At 45.8% G+C, this 22,163-nt stretch overlaps 1 protein-coding gene across 1 annotated transcript; it reads right to left on the minus strand.

The window, feature by feature from the left end:
• Nucleotides 1-7,475: 7,475 nt before the first annotated feature.
• On the minus strand, nucleotides 7,476-8,791 carry LOC123446857 (thaumatin-like protein 1b). Its single transcript, XM_045123431.1, has one exon. The coding sequence runs from the start codon at nucleotides 8,585-8,587 to the stop codon at nucleotides 7,802-7,804; it is 786 nt and encodes a 261-aa protein (XP_044979366.1). The 5' UTR covers nucleotides 8,588-8,791; the 3' UTR covers nucleotides 7,476-7,801.
• Nucleotides 8,792-22,163: the final 13,372 nt, after the last annotated feature.

Raw genomic sequence — 22,163 nt, forward strand, 5'->3', positions numbered from 1 at the left:
AAGTACAATACAGTCAGCAGGCTGTAAGGATTAAAATACTATATTTTTGCTGAGTTGGATGAGAGAGAAGAGGAGAGAGAAGGGAAGCGGGCTCTTCGTGAAGAGCCAGCTCTAGCACGTGCTCCTAGGTGCTTTGTGAGAATGAAAGTGGGCCATATATGATAAAAATAGTACTCTTTTACAGCTAACTATTGTACAAGCTAGCTATAAGATGGGCTATAAGACTCCTTATAGCCAGCAGTTGGCTATACTATTAACCATGCTGTAATATGATACTCAACTCTCTCTTTCTTCATTTAATTCTATGCCACCTCATCAAAATTGTCTAGTTGATATGCATGATATTACTCCCTCCGTCCAGGTGTGTAGGGCGACTTTTAGAAAGCTCGGCGATTTAAGCGGGGAAGGATTGGACGAGAGCGCGCGCAGTTTTTGCTAAAAAAGTGAAACAATTTTGGAAATAAATCCCGTCATTAGTGCTGCCGTTTCAGCTAACCCTGCGTGCGTTGGCTCTTTCCTTCTCTCACGGGCCATGCATCCTGATGGGAACTGAAGAAAGGAGAGGAGGTGGGTTGTAGTACTCCGAGGGGCATTCAATTGAGTACGAGGTTGTTGAGATAACTGAGGACATTCAATTGAATTACGCCTAACACTTTTGGAATTCTTGAATTCTTAAAGTCGCCCTATGCACTTGGACGGAGGGAGTACATATGATACTACCATTACGACCAGCCTAGGATGCATGTTGGTTTAACAAGAAAGGGGTCAAGGGACAGCCAAACTAGTACTGTAATTAACAATAATAGTACTTGTACTCATTTCAATCTGCATATAAAAGATGTCTGAAGTCAAACTTTGTAATGTTTGACCATACTTGTACTAAAAAGACGATCATCTACAATACTAAAGTTATACAAAATGGAAATTAAATTTATGATATATCTAATGATATTGATTTCATATTAGGAATGTTGATATTTTTATCTAAAATTTTGATCGATTCCACACAAATCTTACATGAAGAGTAAAAAGGACTAGAGGGAGTATCAGGAATATATGTACTATGTGAATTTAGGAACTTTTAAGAGTTCAGTTATGAATTTGGTGTTACAACATCTTGCCAGCTATTTGTGTGGAAGAGTTGTTGGCGATTGATGGAACCACATTGGGTCCACTTATCACTAAGTTATACTTCTGAACAAGGAAGAAAATACGTCCATAATGGAACAACTAATCCCTACCAATATGTAAGGCCGGTTGATTAGGAGGCTACCTAGAGACATGCTTTGGCCTTGCTTTATAAATAAAGCACATATTTATGTAGATCACAAGGTCCATACACACTAACAATGCCATTTTCACAAATACTTCAATCGAAGCAGTTGTCGAGTATCTTTATATTTTTCTCAAATCTCTAATTCACAACATGAAAGTGAAACTCAAAATTACAAACACTGAATTGTAGATTACCAGGACTTTTATAAATATCAACGTACAAAACTCAAAGTTCCAGAAAAATCGTTAAGGTTCCAATGCATCTGGCGTGGGCGTGGTGCACTGGTGCGTGGCTAGTTTCATCCGCGCAAAAGCTTTATCTCGGCGACTACAAGATGAAAGGTAGTTCCGTCTCAAGACCGTGGTTATGCTAGGATTTGCTAACGCCCCTGGGCGAGAAACTAAGAGCACCGAAATTTTATTCCTCTAACCAGTTTTGAGGGGTTAAACCAGACCTAGCAGATCCATTATCCTCTTTAGAGGGGTAATTTTTTTACTCCTCGTGCCTTTGGATCCTCAAATATACTCGTTTTCGGCTCGGTCTGAGAAGATAGAAAGAAAAATTACTAAATTGGTTTCGGCAATTACAAAACAATGAAAATGTAAAACTAAGAGAAGGTAACAACATTGAATTACAATCAAGGCATCAACCAAGGTTGTTAGAATCACGATAAGGCAAGAGAAAGACTTGTCTTATCCACGTAAAGAAGCGCCCGAGGCGACGTTACGTACAATCTCGCCTAAGGCGAGAAAAAACATCGATGTGTGTGCACTCAAGCACTCCATGCCTCAGTCGACACATTTATAACAGTATGGGAGTCATGTCTCGCCCGATGCAAAACATAGCTTCGGCTCCTCTCTGGCGAACACGCTACTGGGGGTGACCATTACTGTGCAGTTACAGAAGTTTACTTTCTCTATAGTTTTTTATAGGGTTTTCCACTGTATGTAGTGTTTTTTCTTTCAGTCTTTTTTCTCATTTTCTTTCTCCTTTATCTGGTTTTCTGTGGGTAAATTTTACTTTTTCTTCAACACATATCTATATTTTCGTATACATCAGGATCATTGTTTATACATATTTATCATTTTTTCAATGCATGATTACATTTTTATAATATAAGTTTTCTGTCTATTTTTATACTAATTGTACATTTTTATATACATATAAATATATTTTTATACATGCTTAACATTTTCAAAATTTATGATTACGCTTTTGTAAATACATGCTTCTGGACATTTGTTTTGAATAAATATTAAAAAAATCAAATACATGTTCATTTTTAATTATAAATAAAATGATTAAACTGTGCGAATTTTCTTTACATTGTATAAACATATTATAAGAATGTCACAAATATTTTTTCAAACACGTGAATATTTTTTTAAATGTAACGTATATTTTTTAGTGGTATGAAACATTTTTTCAATCAATAATTTTTTTACATTGTATAATTATTTTTAGAAATGTGACATACTTTCTTGAAATACGTGAATGTTTTTTAAATGGCATGAATATGGTCTTAATGTTATCAACATTGTTTTAGTTATACTAACAAAAATATTACACTTTGTTAATTTTAAAAAATTCATGGTGAATATTATTGAAAATTGACGTACATTAAGTGTTTTGAGATATATGTATTGACAATTTTTTAAAAATAATAACCAAAAAAATTACATATATCTGTGAGACTATGGTCCGGTTCAATTATGATGTCCTTGAGGTGAGACGGGTTTGTGTCTCACTGCGGGCGACACATCGTAAAAAAAAGTTAGTTGTTCTAAAAAAATACAACTTAGTTGTTGTAAAAAGTGGGTTCGTCAACATGGCCTAGCCTAGCAATAGAAGCTCAGGGTTGAATTAACAAAACCCAAACCTTCACCTATGCAAGGCAGATCCCACGACTACATGTATCGTAGACTCTGGCAGCCACGGGACCATGCGAAGTATGCGCACATTTATATTTTTCTCTTCGCAAAATCAAGGTAGGGCAACTCCCCTACCTTGTTCTTTTGGAATGTTAGTCCATGATCTAAGCACAAATTCAAAATAAATAAACAAATAGTCTGATGGGGAGCAACACGAAACATGTCTAAAGAACAAAAAAAATACAACGATACAAGGCGCCATCAGAGCGAGGGGTGTTAGGGAGGTGAGAGAGCTGACGGCCGACCACCTGTAGAGCATCACACATGCCACCCACTAGGTTTTATTTCACTACCTAAAGAGTGGCCGCCACTTCTGTATAAAAATTAATAATTTAATAACGTTGTCCATAACATGCCACCCAGTAGGTTTTGTTCCGCTGCTGTATGTCACCATTGGCGCTTCTCCAGACAAGAGCATTGCCTGCCCCCACCTTTACCATGGCTTGGATTTCCTGATGGTACCTTCTTTGGCTTTCCCCATGGAGAAGGTGCAAAGGAATCCTTCAATCTCCCCAACAGTGCCAACTGCCAACTATTGCATCTCCTGCGGTGACTGGCTTGTCTTCTCACACAATGGCACCTGTTTCCTAATGGACCCCTTCTCTGAGATCACGTTGACGCTTCCTAGCCTATCTTCTTTCTGTTGTGTGGATGAGCCTGTTGGAATTATTAATGGTCGACATGACCTGGATGAATATATGGTTGGTATTATACTAGACGCGCATACTATGATATCTCTGCGCAAGGTAATCAGATGCTCGGAATTCCTTGTTGCTGCCATCGTTGACATTCCGCCTCTTCGTACTGTTGCATACTGCCAACCGGGTTCAACCTCATGGCTGGTGAGTGGACTTGGCAGCATACTGTCGGTCATAGACATGATGTTCTATGAAGGTATGGTGTATATCATTGACGAGTTGAACAACCTTTTCGCGGTCAACGTCAGGGAGGACAATGAGAACGGCAAGTTATGTGTATCTTGGATCGAGCGTTTATTCGATGGTTCCCTCTGTGTCTTTAAGTTGTTCTGATGTGGCTGCTATTACTTCCATTTGTATCTAGTTGAATCTAATGGTGCACTACCGATGGTACAGAGAAAAATAATTGGTATACGTACGTGGTAATGACATGATTGGTGGTACCAAGCCAGTAGAGATCGAATTCGAGGTGTTTCAGTCAGATTTCCAGTCCCGAAGTTGGCTGAAGGTGAGCAGTATTGGGGATGATCAGGCATTGTTTGTTGGCCAAAGTTTCTCCCGATCTGTTGACATGTCCCAGTACAAGTTGAAGGGGAATTGCATCTACTTCCTAGATGCATTTATCTTGTCCCCTGTTTATTTCTGGATGATTTGTTTAGAGACGGAAAGCCCCAATAATAGCCACTAACCTATCTAAATGCGTTGGTATGTCTATTTCTGTCATCTCCCTTCCTATTTGTGTCATGTCTCCTCCATTGCTCGACTATATATCAACGAATCATTCTCATTCAACCAATAGTTCCCCTCACCAAATCTCTTATTACAATTCATTACAATTTTGAATGGTAAGCTCGATGGCTCGAGGTCTCACTATCGCAGTCTTCTTGCTAGTGTTTGTTGCAGCGACGAGACCATGCACCCATGCGGTGAAGCTCCAGGCAACCGATGCCCCTCCTGCGGCCGAGGGCCCCGCCGGCATTTCTTCTCAGGCCGAGGGTCCGGACGGCCCTGCTTACGTCGAGCTGGTTATTAAGCACCCCTACCCAGCCTCCAGCCTCAACTCCCGCTCCGGTGGGCTCCCGGTTGATCCGACGCCAGATGGGCTTCCTGTTGATCCGACGCCAGAAGGCCAGTATAAGTAAAAGCGGCATCAATGTTATTGAACGTGGATACATATGAGCCTGGGCCTAGAAGAAAAAATCGTCTATCTATCTATCGCTGTGTGTGTAGAGTGGATGTCTTGTATGAGCTAGGCAAGATACAAAGAGATGCCCAATGTAGGAGTGGAATGGGGTTGTGCAAACGGAGGTTGTTTTTGCTGTCTCCCGTCGTGTCAGCTGGCTGGGATTTAGCAAAGTCTCAGTCTCCACGTTGATAGTTAGAAATTTTTGGCTTTGAGATTCGCGTGTCACATGCATTGGGCGTGTGGTTCGTTCGTCACATTTGCTAAGGAGTGGCCCATTGGGATTTATTCATGTCCTTGTTTTATTTGGAGGTCACTAGTTAATGAGTTTTCCTCTCGGAGCCTCACAGCGAGCACTCACATGCCTCGTCACTTGTCACGTTCTCAGTCGCCGCCACATATCGCGTTCTGAGCGCTTTCTTCGGATTTCAATATTTTTTCGCATGTGTTTTCGGCTTTTTAGATTGCTTTTTTTCTGATTTTTTGGTGTTTCGGTTTTTTAACAGGTATTTGTTAGATTTTTGATTAAAAAATTAAAAATTTATTTTTATGCAGAGAAACGTGTTTTCTGTTTTTTCGCAAGAGGCACGGCCGTGCCTCTTAAAAACGAAAAAAAATGTGTTTTCTATTTTTTTAGAGAGGCACGATTTTATTTTCGTGAGAGGCAAGATGTTGCTTCCGTGAGAGGCACAGTTTTGGTTTCGTAAGACTCGCGGTTTGGCCTTTACGAGAGGTTGTGCCTCTGAAAAAGGAAAAAATAATACATTTTTTTCTCACGAGAGGCACGGTTTTGCCTTCGTGAGAGGCACGTCCGTACCTCTCGTAAAGGGAAAAATAATGAGTTTTTTTCATGAAAGGTACGATTATTTTCCACGAAAGGCATAATTTTGCTTTGGCAGGAGGTACGGTTTTGCGCATGCCTCTCGTAAAGGGAAAAATAACGCGTTTTTTTCACGAGAAACACGGTTTTGCCTTCGTGAGAGGCACGGTGAAAAGAAAAATAAAACGTGGTAAAAAACGTATTTTCAGTTTTTTTCCTATCGCGAGAGGCACGGGTTTTTTGGTCTGGTTTTTTTTTTTAAAGTTCGTCAAAACCTATCAACATGGGATCTAGTTTTGAAGACCTTGATGCGAGAAATCCAACAGTGAAAACGGTCCGAGATTTGGACGAACGGTTTAGGAGATAAAACTTTTTCAAAATACAAATCTAAAAAAAAACTCCCAATCTACGACAAATGGTACGCATGCAATATGCCACTTATCGCAACCTGAAAAGGTAGGATTGATCTTTAAAAGGAGTACTCACTAATTAGTGATTTCGGTTTATTTCTAAGGAGTTTCATATACTTGTTGGGTAGTGGTTTTTGAGAAAGGGCCCGTAGAGGTGGAAGTGACCGTCGTTTTTGTCTTTTCATTTCCTTTTTATTGTCTTTTAGATTAATTTTCAACAATAAAGGGTTTTAACTAAGTGGTTGCATCTTATTCTTTCTACAATGTATCTTTTCTTTTCTCTCTCAGGCGCACTGGCCGGCTTCTCTTCTTCTTTGAAATAAATTTATGTTTTCTTTTTCTCTTTTGGCTTTTATTAATTCTTCAATTGTATATTTTTTTCACTTTCTTAATCAAATTACCAGTTAGATGTGTGTCCATCCATGTGCAATTTTGCTTGCTTTTTTTGTTATATATATTTTTCCTTAAATAAAAAATCAGCCATAAGGTATGTCCATCCATGGATAACCACACGCGCCTCAGCCTGCATGGAACTAGGAAAATCAACCATAATGTATGTCAACCCATGCATAACTACACTAAATCTGGGCATGAGCAGCCCGGCCGGGTGACCCGGCCCGAAAAACCCGGGTCGGGCGGGCTTACAGTTCGGGCCGGGCTTTCAAGCCGGGGCAGCAATCCAGGCCGGGCTTGGGCTTGCACAAATCGCCATTTTATACGATGGCCCGGCCCGAAAATCCCCTTTTTAGTTTGTTCGGCCCGGATTCTAGCCTGATATTTGGATTTTTTGACCGGGTTAGACCGGGCTCGGGTCTGAGATTTTTGGTTCGGGCTTTTCAAAACCCGGCCCGGCCTGATGTACGCCCAGGCTTAAACTGTGCACGCCTCACCCTGAACGAAAATAGAAAAATCGTCCATAATGACTGTCCACCCATGCATAAGTACACGCGCCTCGCCCCACATGCAACTATAGGCCAGCCCTTAACCAGTTGCATACAGGGTGAGGCACGTGTAGTTATCATCATTGAACATTTTCCGTATACTTCACAACCCACATGCCGCTCTCCAGTTAAAAACACTTGACAATACACAAAGCCCAGCCTAGCGCACTAATCTTGATGAACAAAGAGAAGACGATCATAGGCCATCCGCGGCCCATCGGACGGTCGGGGAGCCGGCTGCATCAAGCTGGTCAATAATAAATGAGGAATAAGAGAGGAAATGCTTTGGTCTCCTCCATGTTGTGCTACTGATTACCAAAACACATACTCCCTCTCTATCATAATATTTGTTGTTTAATTCTTTCCAACAACAATATTTAGAAACAGAGGGAGTAGTATTGAATAAGGAAGCATAAGGATTTGTGCTCCCTCTTTTACTCCGTATATTATTTTCACTGAAGAGAAAATAAACTGCATACATGTCCACGGTGTGATTATAATTAATTACTTAATTATGTATCGTGAGGATGATGAATGACGAATTAGGTGGCAGGACAGAAGGTGATGTGGTAGGTGTCGGCGCCGGAGCAGGTGAAGGTGCTGCTGGCGTCGTCGTAGGCGTAGCTGTATGCCGCCGGGCAGGCGGCCTTGAACGCCTGCGAGTAGCTGGTGGGCCCGCACGCCGCCGGCGTGCCGTAGTCGCCGCTGCAGCAGTAGCGCGCGCTGCCGTAGGCGTTGCACGCGCTCTTGCACGCCACCACCTCGCCGCCGGACAGGACGCGCAGGTCCGACGGGCACGCCGCGTTCACGTCGCCGGCGCACGCCGCCGCCTGGCATCCCTCGTGGGAGGGCGCGACGCTGACGGGCAGGTTGAAGCCGTCGACGAGGCTGACGTCGTAGAAGTCGAGCCCGCCGGAGCCGGGCGCGGCGAGGGTGACCTCCGAGAGCGTGACGGGCGGGGCCGGCCCGCGGCCGTCGCAGGCGACGTCGCCGCTGCCGCAGTCGGCGGTGGCGCACGCGAGGCGGCCCGTGCCCTCGTCGACGGCGCAGCCGGTGCGCGCCCAGAAGGTGCCGGACCAGGAGCCGGAGGACGGGGCGGCGAGCCCGGAGGTCGCGCCCGCGGCGAGGTAGAAGCCGGTGCGGGCCAGCTGCGGCGAGGTGGCGCCGCTGAGCGCGCCCACCCACACCGGGTGCGCGCACTGGTTGGCGAAGCTGAAGGACGTCGCCGCCGCCGCCCTCTTGGCGCAGAGAAGCTGGAAGACGAGGGTCACGTGGAGCGGGAACAGGGTGAGCTGCCTCCTGGTGGTTGCTCCATTGCCGCCGGCCATCGTCAGTCAGCCGGAGAAGGCCGGCCGGTGATCGAGATCGCACGAAGATTTATAGGTACGTAGCCACCACCTGGAGGCTGGATCTATCTTTCTTTCTTTCTTGGCTGTCGTGTTTATATATAGCTTGTCACAGTACGTACGTGCCATGCCAAACAAAGTAGCTACATGCACGCACGCAGGAGACGATGGCAGGTCAGGGTAGATAGCTAGCTAGAGAGGGGATAGGTGGTGCGTGGAGGAGAAAAATATAAGTAGGTATCAAAGGAAGCATGCCAGCATGCATGCACGGATGCAGCAAACTACCCTTAGTAGAAAAACGTTGTTGTTTCTTAACTTTTTTGGGTAAAAAAAAAGCTTACTCGATAGTATTTGGCCGTATGTTTGGCGTGGGCTAGCTACATCCGCATCGATCGATGCATGCATCATATAATGATGAGAAAAAGCAAAGGCAACCAAACTAATAACCAAGTTAATGTCATCACGTACCTACGTACGTCAGTAGTCAATCAATTCCACCGATCGGTCGGTCGATCTGCCTTTTTTGGTTCACCGATCCATTCTCGCCTTTTCTCGGTGTAGATGCAATGCGGGTACTACTACATATGTCCATGCATGGTGAAGAGGCTTGATTAACAGGTACGACTATCTTTGAGTCAAGCGACGGTTGAACTGACACGAGAAAAATTAAAATGCAAAAGGGGTTTTAGTTCTTTTGTTTTTTTAAAAGGAGGAAGACCTTCGACCTCTCCATCTGAGCGATGCATGCATCTATTTTATTAATTATTTATAAAGACCTTACAAAGTAATACATCAATAAGACTGAAGCCACCGTCTACGTAACATATGTCGCTACTTCCATATAGTTGATGAAGGGATGCTGATAGTCTGGGCCTAATACCAAACAGACCTCGCAGCCAAACCTAACATCTAAGACCCGAGGCCCCAACCAAGCCACCTGCCGGGTATGGGGCACCCACCGGTCCGACGCACACTCAGAGGTCGCCGCCGCCAACTGCAATCCATCTTCAGAACTGTACTAACGCATCCACCTTGCCCGGTCTAGCTGCCGTCGACGCCAACATGACGCCAAACAGCACCGCCCTCCTGCGCGTGTCCATCTTCGCACATTACATGCCTAATCATCAGGGCGCCACGCCATCGAGATCCGTCGCCTTCAATGTGCAGGATGAAGCACCGCTCCACCGAGAAAAACTTCCAGTAGTCCCCAAACCCGCGTACACCTTCAAGAATGATGCCCCCAAGGGGGAGACGACACAAGCGCGCCGCCGTCTTCTGATGTATCGATCTAGGGTTTCCCCCGGAGATAGCAGTTAGTGGTCTAGAACTTCTCCTCGGCGATGCCTTCAAGAAGGAAACGATGTCGTAGAGCGTCGCCATCGCCGGCCTTGGCATCTAGCCAAGAGCAGGTTTTTACCCAGATCTATTCGGAGAACTCTATACAGCTTCTTGTGCACGGGTCGTCGCCTTCTCTGCTGGAGACTAGATCAAAGGATCCGGCCGCCGCCGCCTGACCGGCCGTAACACCACCACGGTGCCAAAGCAACCGACACTGACTGGACCGCGAGTGGGAAAACGGAGACCACAAAGGTGACGCCTTCAAGAAGGTAACGACGCGTAGGCGCCGTCGTCACCCGCCACGACCGAAGTCGGATCACGGATTTCACCTACAGCCTCCCGTCCTCTCAGCAGGCACAGCCAGCTGGCCGACGACCTCCGACAAAGAAGAAGGCCACCACCATGTGACAGCCCGAGTCCGACGTTCCAGAAGATTCCCCCTTCTTTTCCGTTTTCGTTGTGTGATTAGAAGTATCCGTGCGTCGTCATGTAGTTGCATCATCGCATCATGCATGGCATCATGTCATCGGTGTTTTGTCGGTGTGGCTTGTTGCTTCGTGTTGTTGGGTGTTAGTGTTTCGTGAGTGGCGTCGTTTGTTGGCGCGATGAGAGAGGGAGCGAGAGAGCCACCGTTAAACCCCGTTGCACCGCCGACCTAAACCTTCTCCCCTCCTCTCCCCTCCTAAGTTGTTTTGTGGTTTTGCTAAGGATTTCTAACTTCACCCCTCTTCCAAAATATTCGTCTTCTTTTTAAAAGTCCTTTTATTAAATGTAGGGGCAACCCTTAGGTTTTAATTTTACTCTCCGTTTGTTTCATTTTAAAAGCCCTCCCATTTTATTTTCTCTTTTAAAAAAAAGGCTTTTGTTTATTCTTTGAATAAAGAGGTTTTAATTAATTCTTTTGAAAAGGGGTTATTTTTATCTTCCTGTTAAAAGAGCTTTATTTTAATTCTTTTTAAAAGGGTTGTGATTTTAATTCTTTTTAAAAAGGGTTTTGGTTTTTTTTAGATTCTTTTAAGTAGGGTTTTATTTTAATTCGTAAAAGGGGTTTCATTTTATGGTTTTAAAAAAATGCCCAAGCTACTTTAGAGTTGGGGTAAAATTTTCAAAAGGGGTAAAAGACACTAACTTTAGTTTGTTTTTTTTTTCGTTGGAAAAAAGACCTTTCTTATTGACAGATTTCTGTTTTAAGGGTTTTTCCCAAAAGTTTAAAAAAAACGTCAGAGAGAGAGGGGGCCCAACCGGCCAGGCCGAGGCCCAGCCAGCCCTCTCCCCTGACCTAGCGCCGTCCCCATCCCCTCGTGGCTCCCGTCCCAGCGCCGTCTCCTCCCTGGCCTCCCAGCGCCTCCTCCCTCGCCTCCTCTTCCCCGCGCCGCCAGCAGCTCCTCTGCGCTCCGCCTCCGCCGCCATGCCCCGTCCTGCTGCCGTCGACTTGCCGCCCTAACCCCAAGCTCCTGCGCCACCCCCTGCCGCCGCTTCCTCTTCCCCGCTCGCCTCCCTGCGTCGCAGCGCCGGCGCCCCTCCAGGCTGTCGTGCCGCCCGCTCCGCCTCGCCGCCCCCTCGGTCCGCCGCGCTGCCTCTGCGCAGTCTCCTCCTCGAGCCGCGCCGCCTCCGGCGCCGTCTCGCCCCAGCGCCGGCCTCCGCCCTGCTCCGCCCCGCCGCTGTACCTCGCGCGCCGCCTGCTGGAGCCCCGCACCTCCCGCTCGTCGCCGCGCCCCTCCAACCCCGAGCGCCGCTCCTCCCTCGCCCGCGCCGCGTGCAGTCCGTCCCGCGCGCCGCCCTGCCGCGCCGTTCCCCGCAGCGTCCCGTCCGTCGCCGCGAGCCCTGTTAGCGCCCGCCGTCGCGGCCTCCCCGCAAAGGAGCTCGCCGGCCCCGAGCTGCCGCAGCTCCGCTGCCGGAGCTGTGCTAGCGCCAAGCTCGCCTCCCTCGGCCCGGGTCGCCTCCATGCTCTCTGCCATGGCCGGCCTGAGGGTCCCCGCGCGCCGCCGCCTCTGGCTCCGGTGGTCGCCGCCCTCGCTTGCGGACCTGCGCCGCCCCGTGGAGCCGCCTCCATCTCCCGGCCGGCCCGAGGTCCCGCCGGCGCCGTTTTGCCCGCTGCTGCAGTTTGCTGTTGCTGTCGCATGAGGTTTTGTGCTGCCGCTGCTGCACCGTGTTGCCGAGTCGTACAGTTGTTGCTGCTGTGCTGGTGCTGTAAAGGTTAGCTAGGCTGCTGCTTGCCGTGACGCCGCTGTAGTTGCTGGTTGCTGCTGCCGTTAGCCGCTGCTGCGTCTTGCTGTTGCCGGCTGATGCATGTTGCTGATGCGTTTGCCTGCTGTAGCTGCTGTTGTGGCTCGCCGCCGCTGCTTGCCGTATTGCTAGTTGTTATCTGTTTTGCTGCTAGCCGAGGCTAGATGATGCTAGCTTGCTTGTTGCTGCCGAGCCTGTGCTCCTGTGTGCCTCGCTGATATTGCTGCTAGGTTACTGTTGCCCGATTTGCTAGCTACAGTTGTTGCTTGCTGCTGCTTGCTTGTGTAGCTAGTTGCTAGCCGTGTGCTGCTAGGCTAGAAGCTGCCGCTGTCGATGCTTGCTAGTAGATGTTGCTTGCTAGTGCTAGCGCCGCTTTGTCGTTGTAGTTGCTGTCGTGTCGCGTGCGTCGCTGCGTGCATGATCACCGCCTTCGTGGGTCCTCGACAAGATCGCCGAGTACCACGACGCCCCGACGACCCCGGACATCCACGGATTCGTGAACGACTACCGACGCCAAAGACCGTCTGCCGAAGCCGAGTGAACGACTACCGTCGACGAGACCGTGTACCACTACTTCAACTACCGGCGCGTGTACGACTACTTCCACGACGACCATGACGTCCGCTTCGACCGAACCCCTCCGATTCGCACGCGTCGAAGGTATACCGATGGGACATGTCGTGTACCGTGTGCTAGTGACGTATGGATGTGTGTGTTGTACAAGTCGAATGCATGTATGCACCATATTTATGTACCGGTTGTTTGCACCGTGTATTTGCCGTGCACGTCGTCTTATTTTCGTCGAGCCCTCGACACATGGGAACCCGAGATACGGGATCACCCCACCTTTATTTACCGTTCCCGCACGCGCTCCCTATTCGTTGTCACCGATATCTCGTTGAGTATCGGGATAGGAACGTTGCCGTGGCATCGTTTCCGATTCGCCGCCTTGTTTTCCTCTCGCTCGCCTTGGCGTCATCATGCTTATTTCCCTCCTTTGTCGTGATGTGTTGAACTCTCATGCATGAAGCATTCATGGCCTATGATTTTGTGTTGCTTGTTCTTGTGCCGTAGCCCCGTTCAAAGTCCGACATGCGGTCGACTAGGTTGTCATGTAGGTTCATCGCTTCACCCGTGCCATGTTAACAACATTTAATATTGCCGGGATAATTAACGGGAGTGAATTAAATATTTAAACGTGGAGTTTCGTCGATATGCAACCGTTGCATATCGAGCTTCATTTAATGTGTAGTGTATGTGTGAGATGTTTTGCCGTGCCATCCCGTGCATCGATGACCTGTTCATGCATCATATTAGGGTTGCATCATGTCTTGCTTGTGGTGGTGAATACTTGTGTTGATGTTTGTTTCCGGTTTGCCCGCCTCGATAGAGTTCCGCAAGCGTGTCGGAATGTGAGGACCGTTCGACTACGTCGGTTCGCTGACTTCACCGAGTTGTTCTTCTTCCAAGCGGGATCTCAGGCAAGATGATCATTTCCCCAGATACCATTACTATCATTGCCATGCTAGTTATCGCTTCTATCGTTTATGTCTCGTTGCCTACCACATGTTTCCATATCAGCCTCTCAACAATGCCATGATTACCTTCAACCTGTTCGACCTAGCAAACCACTGATTGGCTATGTTACTGCTTGCTTAATCCTGTTGATAGCGTTGCTAGTTGCAGGTGCAGATGCTTCCATGTGATAACATGGGTCCCTTGTCATATCACCATATTAATACTATTTAATTTAATGCACCTATATACTTGGTAAAAGGTGGAAGGCTCGGCCTTTCTAGCCTGGTGTTTTGTTCCACCTTTGCCCCCTTAGTTTCCGGCCACCGGTGTTATGTTTCATAAATGAGCGCTCCTAACACGATCGGGGTTGTTATGGGGACCCCCTTGATAATTCGTTCTAGGTTAAAGCTGTTCTGGAAAGGCCCAACATTGGTACTACATTTGCCTAATCACCTAATAAAATTGCATAGGGACTTTCCGGACCCCGAGGATAATTTAATCAACCCCCGGGCCAGTGCTCCTCATGAGTGTTGGTCCAAATTGGCAGACTACGGGGCCACCGCGGGGCAACCCGAGGTTTGGTACTCCTAGTGTGACCCATCCGTCGTGTCCTGAGAACGAGGTACGCGACTCCTATCGGGATCGTCGACACGTCGGGCGGCCTTGCTGGATTAGTTTTACCTTTGACGAGATATCTTGTGCATCGGGATTCCGGTGATGCTTTGGGTAATCTCAGAGTTAAGGTTTTTCACTAGGGAATCCGACGAGATCGCGAGCTTCGTGATTGAGGATTTCTATGCGGCTTGTGATAATTTGTGATGGACTAGTTGGAGCACCCCGGCAGGGTTAAATCTTTCGGAAAGCCGTGCCCGCGGTTATGTGGCAACGTGGAAACTTTATTTAACACTGGTTCTAGACAACTTGAAGTTAACTTAATTAAAACATGCCAACTGTGTGCATAACCGTGACTGTCTCTTTCGTGAGTTCCTTCTCCGATCGAGGACACGGTGGGGTTATGTCTGACGTAGGTAGGTGTTCAGGATCATTCATTTGATCATCAGTAGTTCACGTCCGTTATGCGTAGGTCTTCCCCCTCTTGTTTCTTGTACTCGTAAGTTAGCCACCAAATATATGCTTAGACGCTGCTGCAACCTCACCACTTAACCATACCTCACCCATTAAGCTTTGCTAGTCTTGATACCTTTGGAAATGAGATTGCTGAGTCCCCTGTGGCTCACAGATTACTACAACACCAGTTGCAGGTGCAGGTTAAGATTACTTGACGCGAGCGCGTTGACTGTTCATTTGGAGTTGCTTCTTCTTCTTCTTCTTCATTGATCTAGGATGGGTTCCAGGCCGGCAGCCTGGGATAGCAAGGATGGACGTCGTTTTTCTTTTGTCATTTGTTTTCTTCCGTAGTCGGACCCTGCTCTTACTCTTGATGATTGTGTAATGTACTGATGTGACTCTGATGTAGCTTGTGACGAGTGTAAGCCAACTCTTTATATATCTCTTCTTTTAAGTACATGTACTTGTAACGATATCCATTCTTGCGACACGACGAGATGCGCTTCTATCCCTGACGAGGCCCTCGTGCCAGATTGAGGATAGGATCGCACCACCAAGCCTAGGGTCGGCGCCCCAGACATCCTCATGATGCAGATCAAGTCCATGAGCAGTGCACCGCTGACGGCGGTTGAGATCGGTAGCAAACCGAATCAGCCCGACTGAGTCTAGGCCAGTTCCGCCGATGCTGGTGCCGTCCTCCTACGCCACCGCCGCACCACAGCCATGTCGCCGCCGATCTGCGCCACCGCCGCCGATCGGGCCAGAAATGAGAGCCGCCTCCCAACCAAATCGAGATCCGAGGAGAAACCGCCGCCGTCGCCACGCCACAAGGGAGGTGCTCTGTGACGCCCCGGGCGACGACGGCGGAGGGGTAGAGGAGGTGGAGGCGGCTGTAGGAGGAGGACAGGGGCTCTTCGGTGTGGGGTGGCGCTGCCGCACGGGGGAGATCGGGGTTGGGGGAGGTCGGGTTGTTTGAACGACGCACCCGCAATGCAACTCCTCCGAACAATAATAGGAAAGGACCTACCTCGGTGCAAGTAGCTAGTTACTTTTGCACGGGGAGTGGAAGAACTGCCCTTCTGCTTGGCAAGGGCAATATAAGGGTCGGCCATGTCAAGGCCTGCACTGTCATACTATCTAGCTGATAGAATCTATCCACAGTAAACCACTATTATGAAACAATCTCCAACTCTATTGAAGAGAAGATGAAAAGAGTGCTAGGAAGGATGTCGAGCGTGCCTTTGGTGTTCTGCAATTTTGATGGGGCATAGTTCGGTATCCTGCTAGAACTTGGAGCACCAAGAAGTTGTGAGAAGTGATGACTCCTTGTGTGATCATGCACAATATCATCCTAAAGGATGAGCGCCCGAAACGTCTCCACGATCAAGGGTTTGAGTTTCAGGGTGACAATGTGGCGCCTCAGCATGGCTGAGAAGCGGCGTCGTTTACACAATTCACCCAATTTCATCATGAAATGCATGACTGGGAAACTCATATTCAGTTGCAAGATGATTTGATTGAGCATATGTGGGATCATGTTGGCAATCAATAGTGTATATTTTAGATAATGTAATCTTAATTGGGCTTATAAAACTTTGCTATATTTTATTTTCGATTGTGAAACTATCCATTTCATTTGCTTCTAAAAAATATACAGAATATTTGTATTTGTTGAAAATCGGCGGCTAACCGATCACGCGAACAAATATGGATCAACGTGTTAGACGCGTTGCCGATCCAAATCCTAAACCGGGCGGACACAAAGGCAACGGAGGACCCAAACAGACAAAAAGCGAAGAAGATCATTGTCCGTTTAGGTCGACCGGTTAAAGTTACCCGACGGTCGGCGTTTGGGCATGTACATATAGTCGTTTTTTTTTCTCCAAAGGACTGTTTAACGTACATGTACTAGTTTTTTTTAGGGACATGTACTAGTTCTTTATCGTGTTTAATTTTCAACTTAGTCCTTGTTTAAAGTCATAATAGATTATGATAATCTAGATTATGAAGATAGATTATATAATCTGATTTATAAAAATAATCTAGGTGGGCATGTTTAAAGATCAGATTATATAAACTGTAATTCAGATTTTACATTGCGTAATGACCTGTTCTGTCCTATGTTTTTTTTAAAAGAAGGGTGGCGGTGGCAGGAATATATTATCTCCAACTTTTCAAGGGTAATGGGTCATTAGCAATCCATAATCCGATTTTAGCTGGGGTAAAGTAGATTGTGAGTTTTAATAATCTGTCCATCTAATTTTTATAATCTACATCATTATCTATCATGTTTGAAGATAAAATAGATTATAAAAACTGAGTTATATAATCTGAGTGGTTCGAAACAAAACCTTAGTTGCTAGCTTGTATTCATGCTTGTAATTACATCCATCGGTGTTGATCCACACAACAGATAATACCAAGATATCCTTCGTTATCTACTTGTTCGACGACATGTGTTTATTAGTGTTCTTATATACTCCCTCCGTTTCTAAATTTTAAATTATTTTAATTTTTTTATTATAAACTACATACAGACATACACATTTTAGAGTATTAGTTTATTTATTTTGTTTCAGATCGTAGTAAAATCTCTATAAAAACTTATATTTAGTAATTGTTTAATTTATTCCTTTTTTCACATGTTCTCATATGCACAAGCATTATTATTATTTTCAAACCGGGAAGTGAAAATATTTGCAAAGGCCAAAGGTACAAATTTGGGACGATTGCATGTGAGAATTCAGAAGGTTTTTCTAGTTGAATTAAGAAGGTTTCTTTTAGTTAAATTTATAAGTTTTCAACACTAAACAAAGACGCCGGGAATTCGAGAATTCGGAAGGTTTCTTTTGGTTGAATTCAGAAGCTCTCCACATGCAACACAACCATTTGCATGCCACATATACCCCAGTCGAGCATATGCTTCACATTTCGTATGCAGAGCACATCAACTTCCAGTGTCAGAGCAGTGGCGGAGCATGAACCACATATTAGGAGGTCAAATAGTTGAATATGACATAAAAATTAGGAGGTCAAATAACTGAATATGACATAAAAAATGTTAGGATGATCAGAAAGATCAAAGAATTAGTAAAATGATTAGCCAAATGATAGGTTTTTTGGCAAAATTTGTTCTAGAAAGGGGCCAAGGCCCTTAATTGTTACAAGACCCTCGGGCTCCAATATCAACCGTCCCTCTCACGGAAAAACAAAAAGCACATTTTTCCATTAAAAAAACATCAAAAAGCTAAGTATGACCGAGGAAAAACCGAAACATAAAAAAACCCGAAAAAACATGCTAAAAAGCCAAAAACTCGTGCGAAAAAATAAAAAACAAAATCCGAACGAAACGCTCATAACGCGCGACATATGACGACGACTGAAAATATGTCAAATAAAGGCGCGTGAGAGTACTCTCTGGAAGGCTCTCGAAGGAGCGCTCGCTAACTTGTTGCTACCCAGTTTAGGTGGGTTTGAAAGAACGCAACCCTATAGATGCTGGTGAATGGGCTCCTAATCTCACCAGTTTAGGTGGGCTTGGAAGAGAACCCCATTGATCCTGATAGCATGCCAGCCAATTTCCCTACAAAATTTGCATTTTATTGTTGTTGTTGAAGAATTATGCGTGTAACATAAGAAATGCATTCCACTAATAAGATGGATCACCTCATCTAAAATAAACAAGATGCATCGGCTCAAAAAAAAAATGAAATAAAAGATGGATCGTGTACACAACTTTTCATCGTTCGAGGAGCAATTGAGACTTGATGAGACTACGGTCATTTTTTCTGGTCGTCGTAGTGAAGCATGTCTGCCATGGGGAGCAGTGTTTCTGCTCCCGGGCTCATCCGCACTCTGCTCACGAAACAAATAAAAAGAAATGCCAAAAAAATTCAAACAATTTCAAAAAAAATTATGTGATAGGTAATTTGATCCATGAGGTCCACTACAAATGTCATCTTATTTGAACACCCGAGCATCTCTCAGCAAAAAAGACAAATCTGGATCTGTGAAAAAGGTTGACTGTCACGAACTTTTCTGACTCAATTTGTTTTTTTTTTGCTGATAGCTGATCAGATGTCTAAATAAGATGAAAGTTGAAGCAGACCTCTCGCATCAAATTATCTACAACACAAAAAAAATTGATTTTTTGAATTTTTCGAGTTTTTTATTTTATTTTTTTCGTGAACGGGAGCAGTGGAGCCCGGGAGCAGAGTTGAACTATCGGTCGTGATGCCAGTACTCCCTTCAATGTTGTTTTGATCATCCATCCTTTTTGTCATCGCGTACGAAGTCTCCCAATGAGTTTACTTAGGCAAGTGCTGCGTTTTTCCTGAATGAACACACAAATCAAAAGGTACACCCACGCACGCATGGTGTATATTAATATAATTTTCCTTTTGAAAACACCAATAATTACAATATAATATCTAATATTGAAGGTAGTAATAATGGATAGTCTGCAAAATTTTACAGTAGATGTCAATACCTTATGATTTCTTGAGGTAGTCACATTTAATATTAATATTTAGAAGAGCACTTTGAAGGTAATCATTTTGTAAAATTGACAAGATGTAGACCTCACAGTAGTGATGAATAATCTGTGAATTGTGCAGTAGATGTCATCAATAACTTGTGATAAAAAAATTAGGCTATATACTCATTAATATTTGAAAGAGCACGTTGAAGATAGTCATCTTGTCAAAATGAAAAAACGTAGATCTCACGACAGTGATGGATAATCTGCAAAATATGCAGTAGATGCCACCAATACTGTGTGATTCCAAATAAGTTTAGTTTCTATTGTATAATATGATTATTGCACTAAAATTAAATGGTATAGCGATTGCTACAAAATCATGTATGATATACATATAAACATATTCCAAAACATGTATGGGACGGTCTCACATCCAAATTTACGGCTTAATCTGAAATTTTCAGTAAGCATGATAGCTTACTGCATTATACAAAGATGTGTAAAATCTAATTTGTGAATAAGAGGAATCTCGGGGTCTGAACATAAAACTGACGAAGGGATAAGGTTATCCTCTTCTTCTCTCCCGTGAGATTCGTGATTTGTTCCCCAAATCCACTGTGACATCCTCGACTTTTGCAACAGTAATTATTGTGATTAAGCTACAGTGATCACCCGCTAATGATGCCACGTCATCGAATTTCCATCTCAGACCCGCATTGATTCGAGTCTGTCCGGATCAAAAAAAAATTGGAAACAAAAGAAAAGTACTTTATAAGTTCATTACAAATATTAAAAGAATATATATATAAAAAGAAAGTATTAAAAAAAATAATGATAAAAAAAGAAAAGAAATTAGAGAGAAAGAAATAATAAAAAAGGCAAAAGGCAAAATAAAACAAACAAAACAAAACAACAACAAAAAAGAAAAAGAAAAAAAAGGCAACCCCCCCCACCCCCTGGCCGAGCTGGGCCAAAAGGCCCAACTGGGCAGGCCCCCGCGCCCCCTCCTGCTCAAACCGTAGCCCCCCTGGCAAGCAAACCTCCCCCCTCGCTACTCCCTCCCCTCCCACCAGCGCCGCCAGCCTCCCCCTCGTGAGGGGCCCCACCCCCCCCCCCCCCACGCTCTCTCTCTCTCTCCCGTAACCCTCCCCCACGAGAGCCCCCACACCCACCCCCACGAGCCCTCCCTGGCTCGCCCCCTCTCCATCCCCACGATCCCTCTCCCTCCCGTGGCCTCCTCCCCCAGAGCCCCTCACCCCCACAAGCAACCCCATCCACCTCGCCCTCCCCTGCTACTCCTCCCACCGGCGACCGCCCCCAGCGTCGGCTCGCCCCCCACCTATACCACCAGCCCCCCCCCCCGGTCGGTCCCCTCTCCCGACCGGCGAGCCCCTTCCCTCTCCCGGCCGGCGAGCCGCCCGCCCCTCGGCCTCCACCCCGCCGGCAGGGGCCCCGGCCTCCTCGAGGTCCCTCTTGCCGGCCTCACCCACTCCGGCCGGCTCCATCTCCGGGGGCCCCTCCTCACCGGGGCCCCTCTCGGCGAACATCCGGCCGGCTCCCCCTCGCCGGCGCGTCATCACCATCATCACCGTCCCCTTCACCACCGGAACCACGCCGTCTCCTCCGCCCCTTCCCGCGAACTCCGGCTTCACCGGCCCCTCCCGTCAACGTCGGTGAGCCCCTCCTCGGGCTCCTCCCACCATGTCGATCTCCTCGCCGCCCCGGTTCCGTTCCGGCAAACGGGGCCCCGATCCGTCGACGGTAGACTCCGGTAGGAAGGATTGAACTTTTGGTTCTTCTATGTTGAGTTAGCAGAGAGAGAGTTCTTTGTCTCTCTGTTAACAGAGAGGGAGATGAGAGTTTTGAGAGAAAATAATAAAAATAAATGATGAATTAGACGCGTATGTATGTATGTATGTATGTATGAGATGCGATGTATGTATTTGCGTATATGAATATTTAGAGGAATACGACATTTGTATGGTTATGTAATTGTGATTAATAAAATGAGTAAATGGCCTTAGGCCACTTACTGGTGGGGCCAACGCACCCGCTGTCTATGACAGGGAGGCCCCACGCGATAGTTAAAATAAAAATAAAAATAATGTTTTTATTAAATAAATAAATAAATAGATATATTAGTTAAATTAATTAATTAGAATAATTAGAGTATGACACGTGGGTCCCCCACTAAATTAATCTGATTAATTAATATTTAATCTTAAATAAAACTTGTGCCTATGACGTTCGGGACCCGCTGGTCAGTTGACCAGTCAAATGTTGATGTCAGCATGACATCGCGATGATGTCATATTAGGATTTTATTAAATCATTTAAATCTGTTTTTAATTCCTAAATAATTAATAAAACTTTGAAAATTAATATAAAATAATCCGTAAGTCAGATCAAAATAATTTCAACATGAAAATTGATCAGCAAAGCGAGACGAACCCGGATACACGGTCCATTCGTCTGTCACGCGTCCCTAGCATAGCAAACATGGAACTTTTCCATCGTTTCCAGTATAACCGGTAGTAGCCCGGGACCCGGAAAATATCGTCAGATATTCTTCCGACCCGTCTATGACGGATGTTGCTGCGTTAGCTCATGTCTAGCCTGCATCTTGCCATGTCATGCTTTGTGTTGCATCGGTGCTATTATTTATTGTTTCTTCCCCCTCTTCTTACCGGTAGACCCCGAGACTGACGCTGCTGCCGGGTACATCTACGACCCTGCCGATCAGTCCTTTGCCGCAGAGCAGCAAGGCAAGCAAACTTCCCTTGATCATTCCTATATCGCCTATGTCTTTCTCCCTACTGCTTGCATTAGTATTTTGCTACTGTTGTAGTTAGCTCCTATATCTAATGCATAGCCTATTTTTAATGAACTGCTACTTTCAGTCCTGTACTTTAAATATGCTTAGTATAG

Source organism: Hordeum vulgare, chromosome 1H (genome assembly GCF_904849725.1).
Source record: "Hordeum vulgare subsp. vulgare chromosome 1H, MorexV3_pseudomolecules_assembly, whole genome shotgun sequence".
Classification (NCBI taxonomy): Eukaryota; Viridiplantae; Streptophyta; class Magnoliopsida; order Poales; family Poaceae; genus Hordeum; species Hordeum vulgare.

Coding starts and splice junctions, on each gene's coding strand:
- LOC123446857 (XM_045123431.1), bottom strand. CDS start 8,587: ATGGCCGGCGGCAATGGAGCAACCACCAGGAGGCAGCTCACCCTGTTC.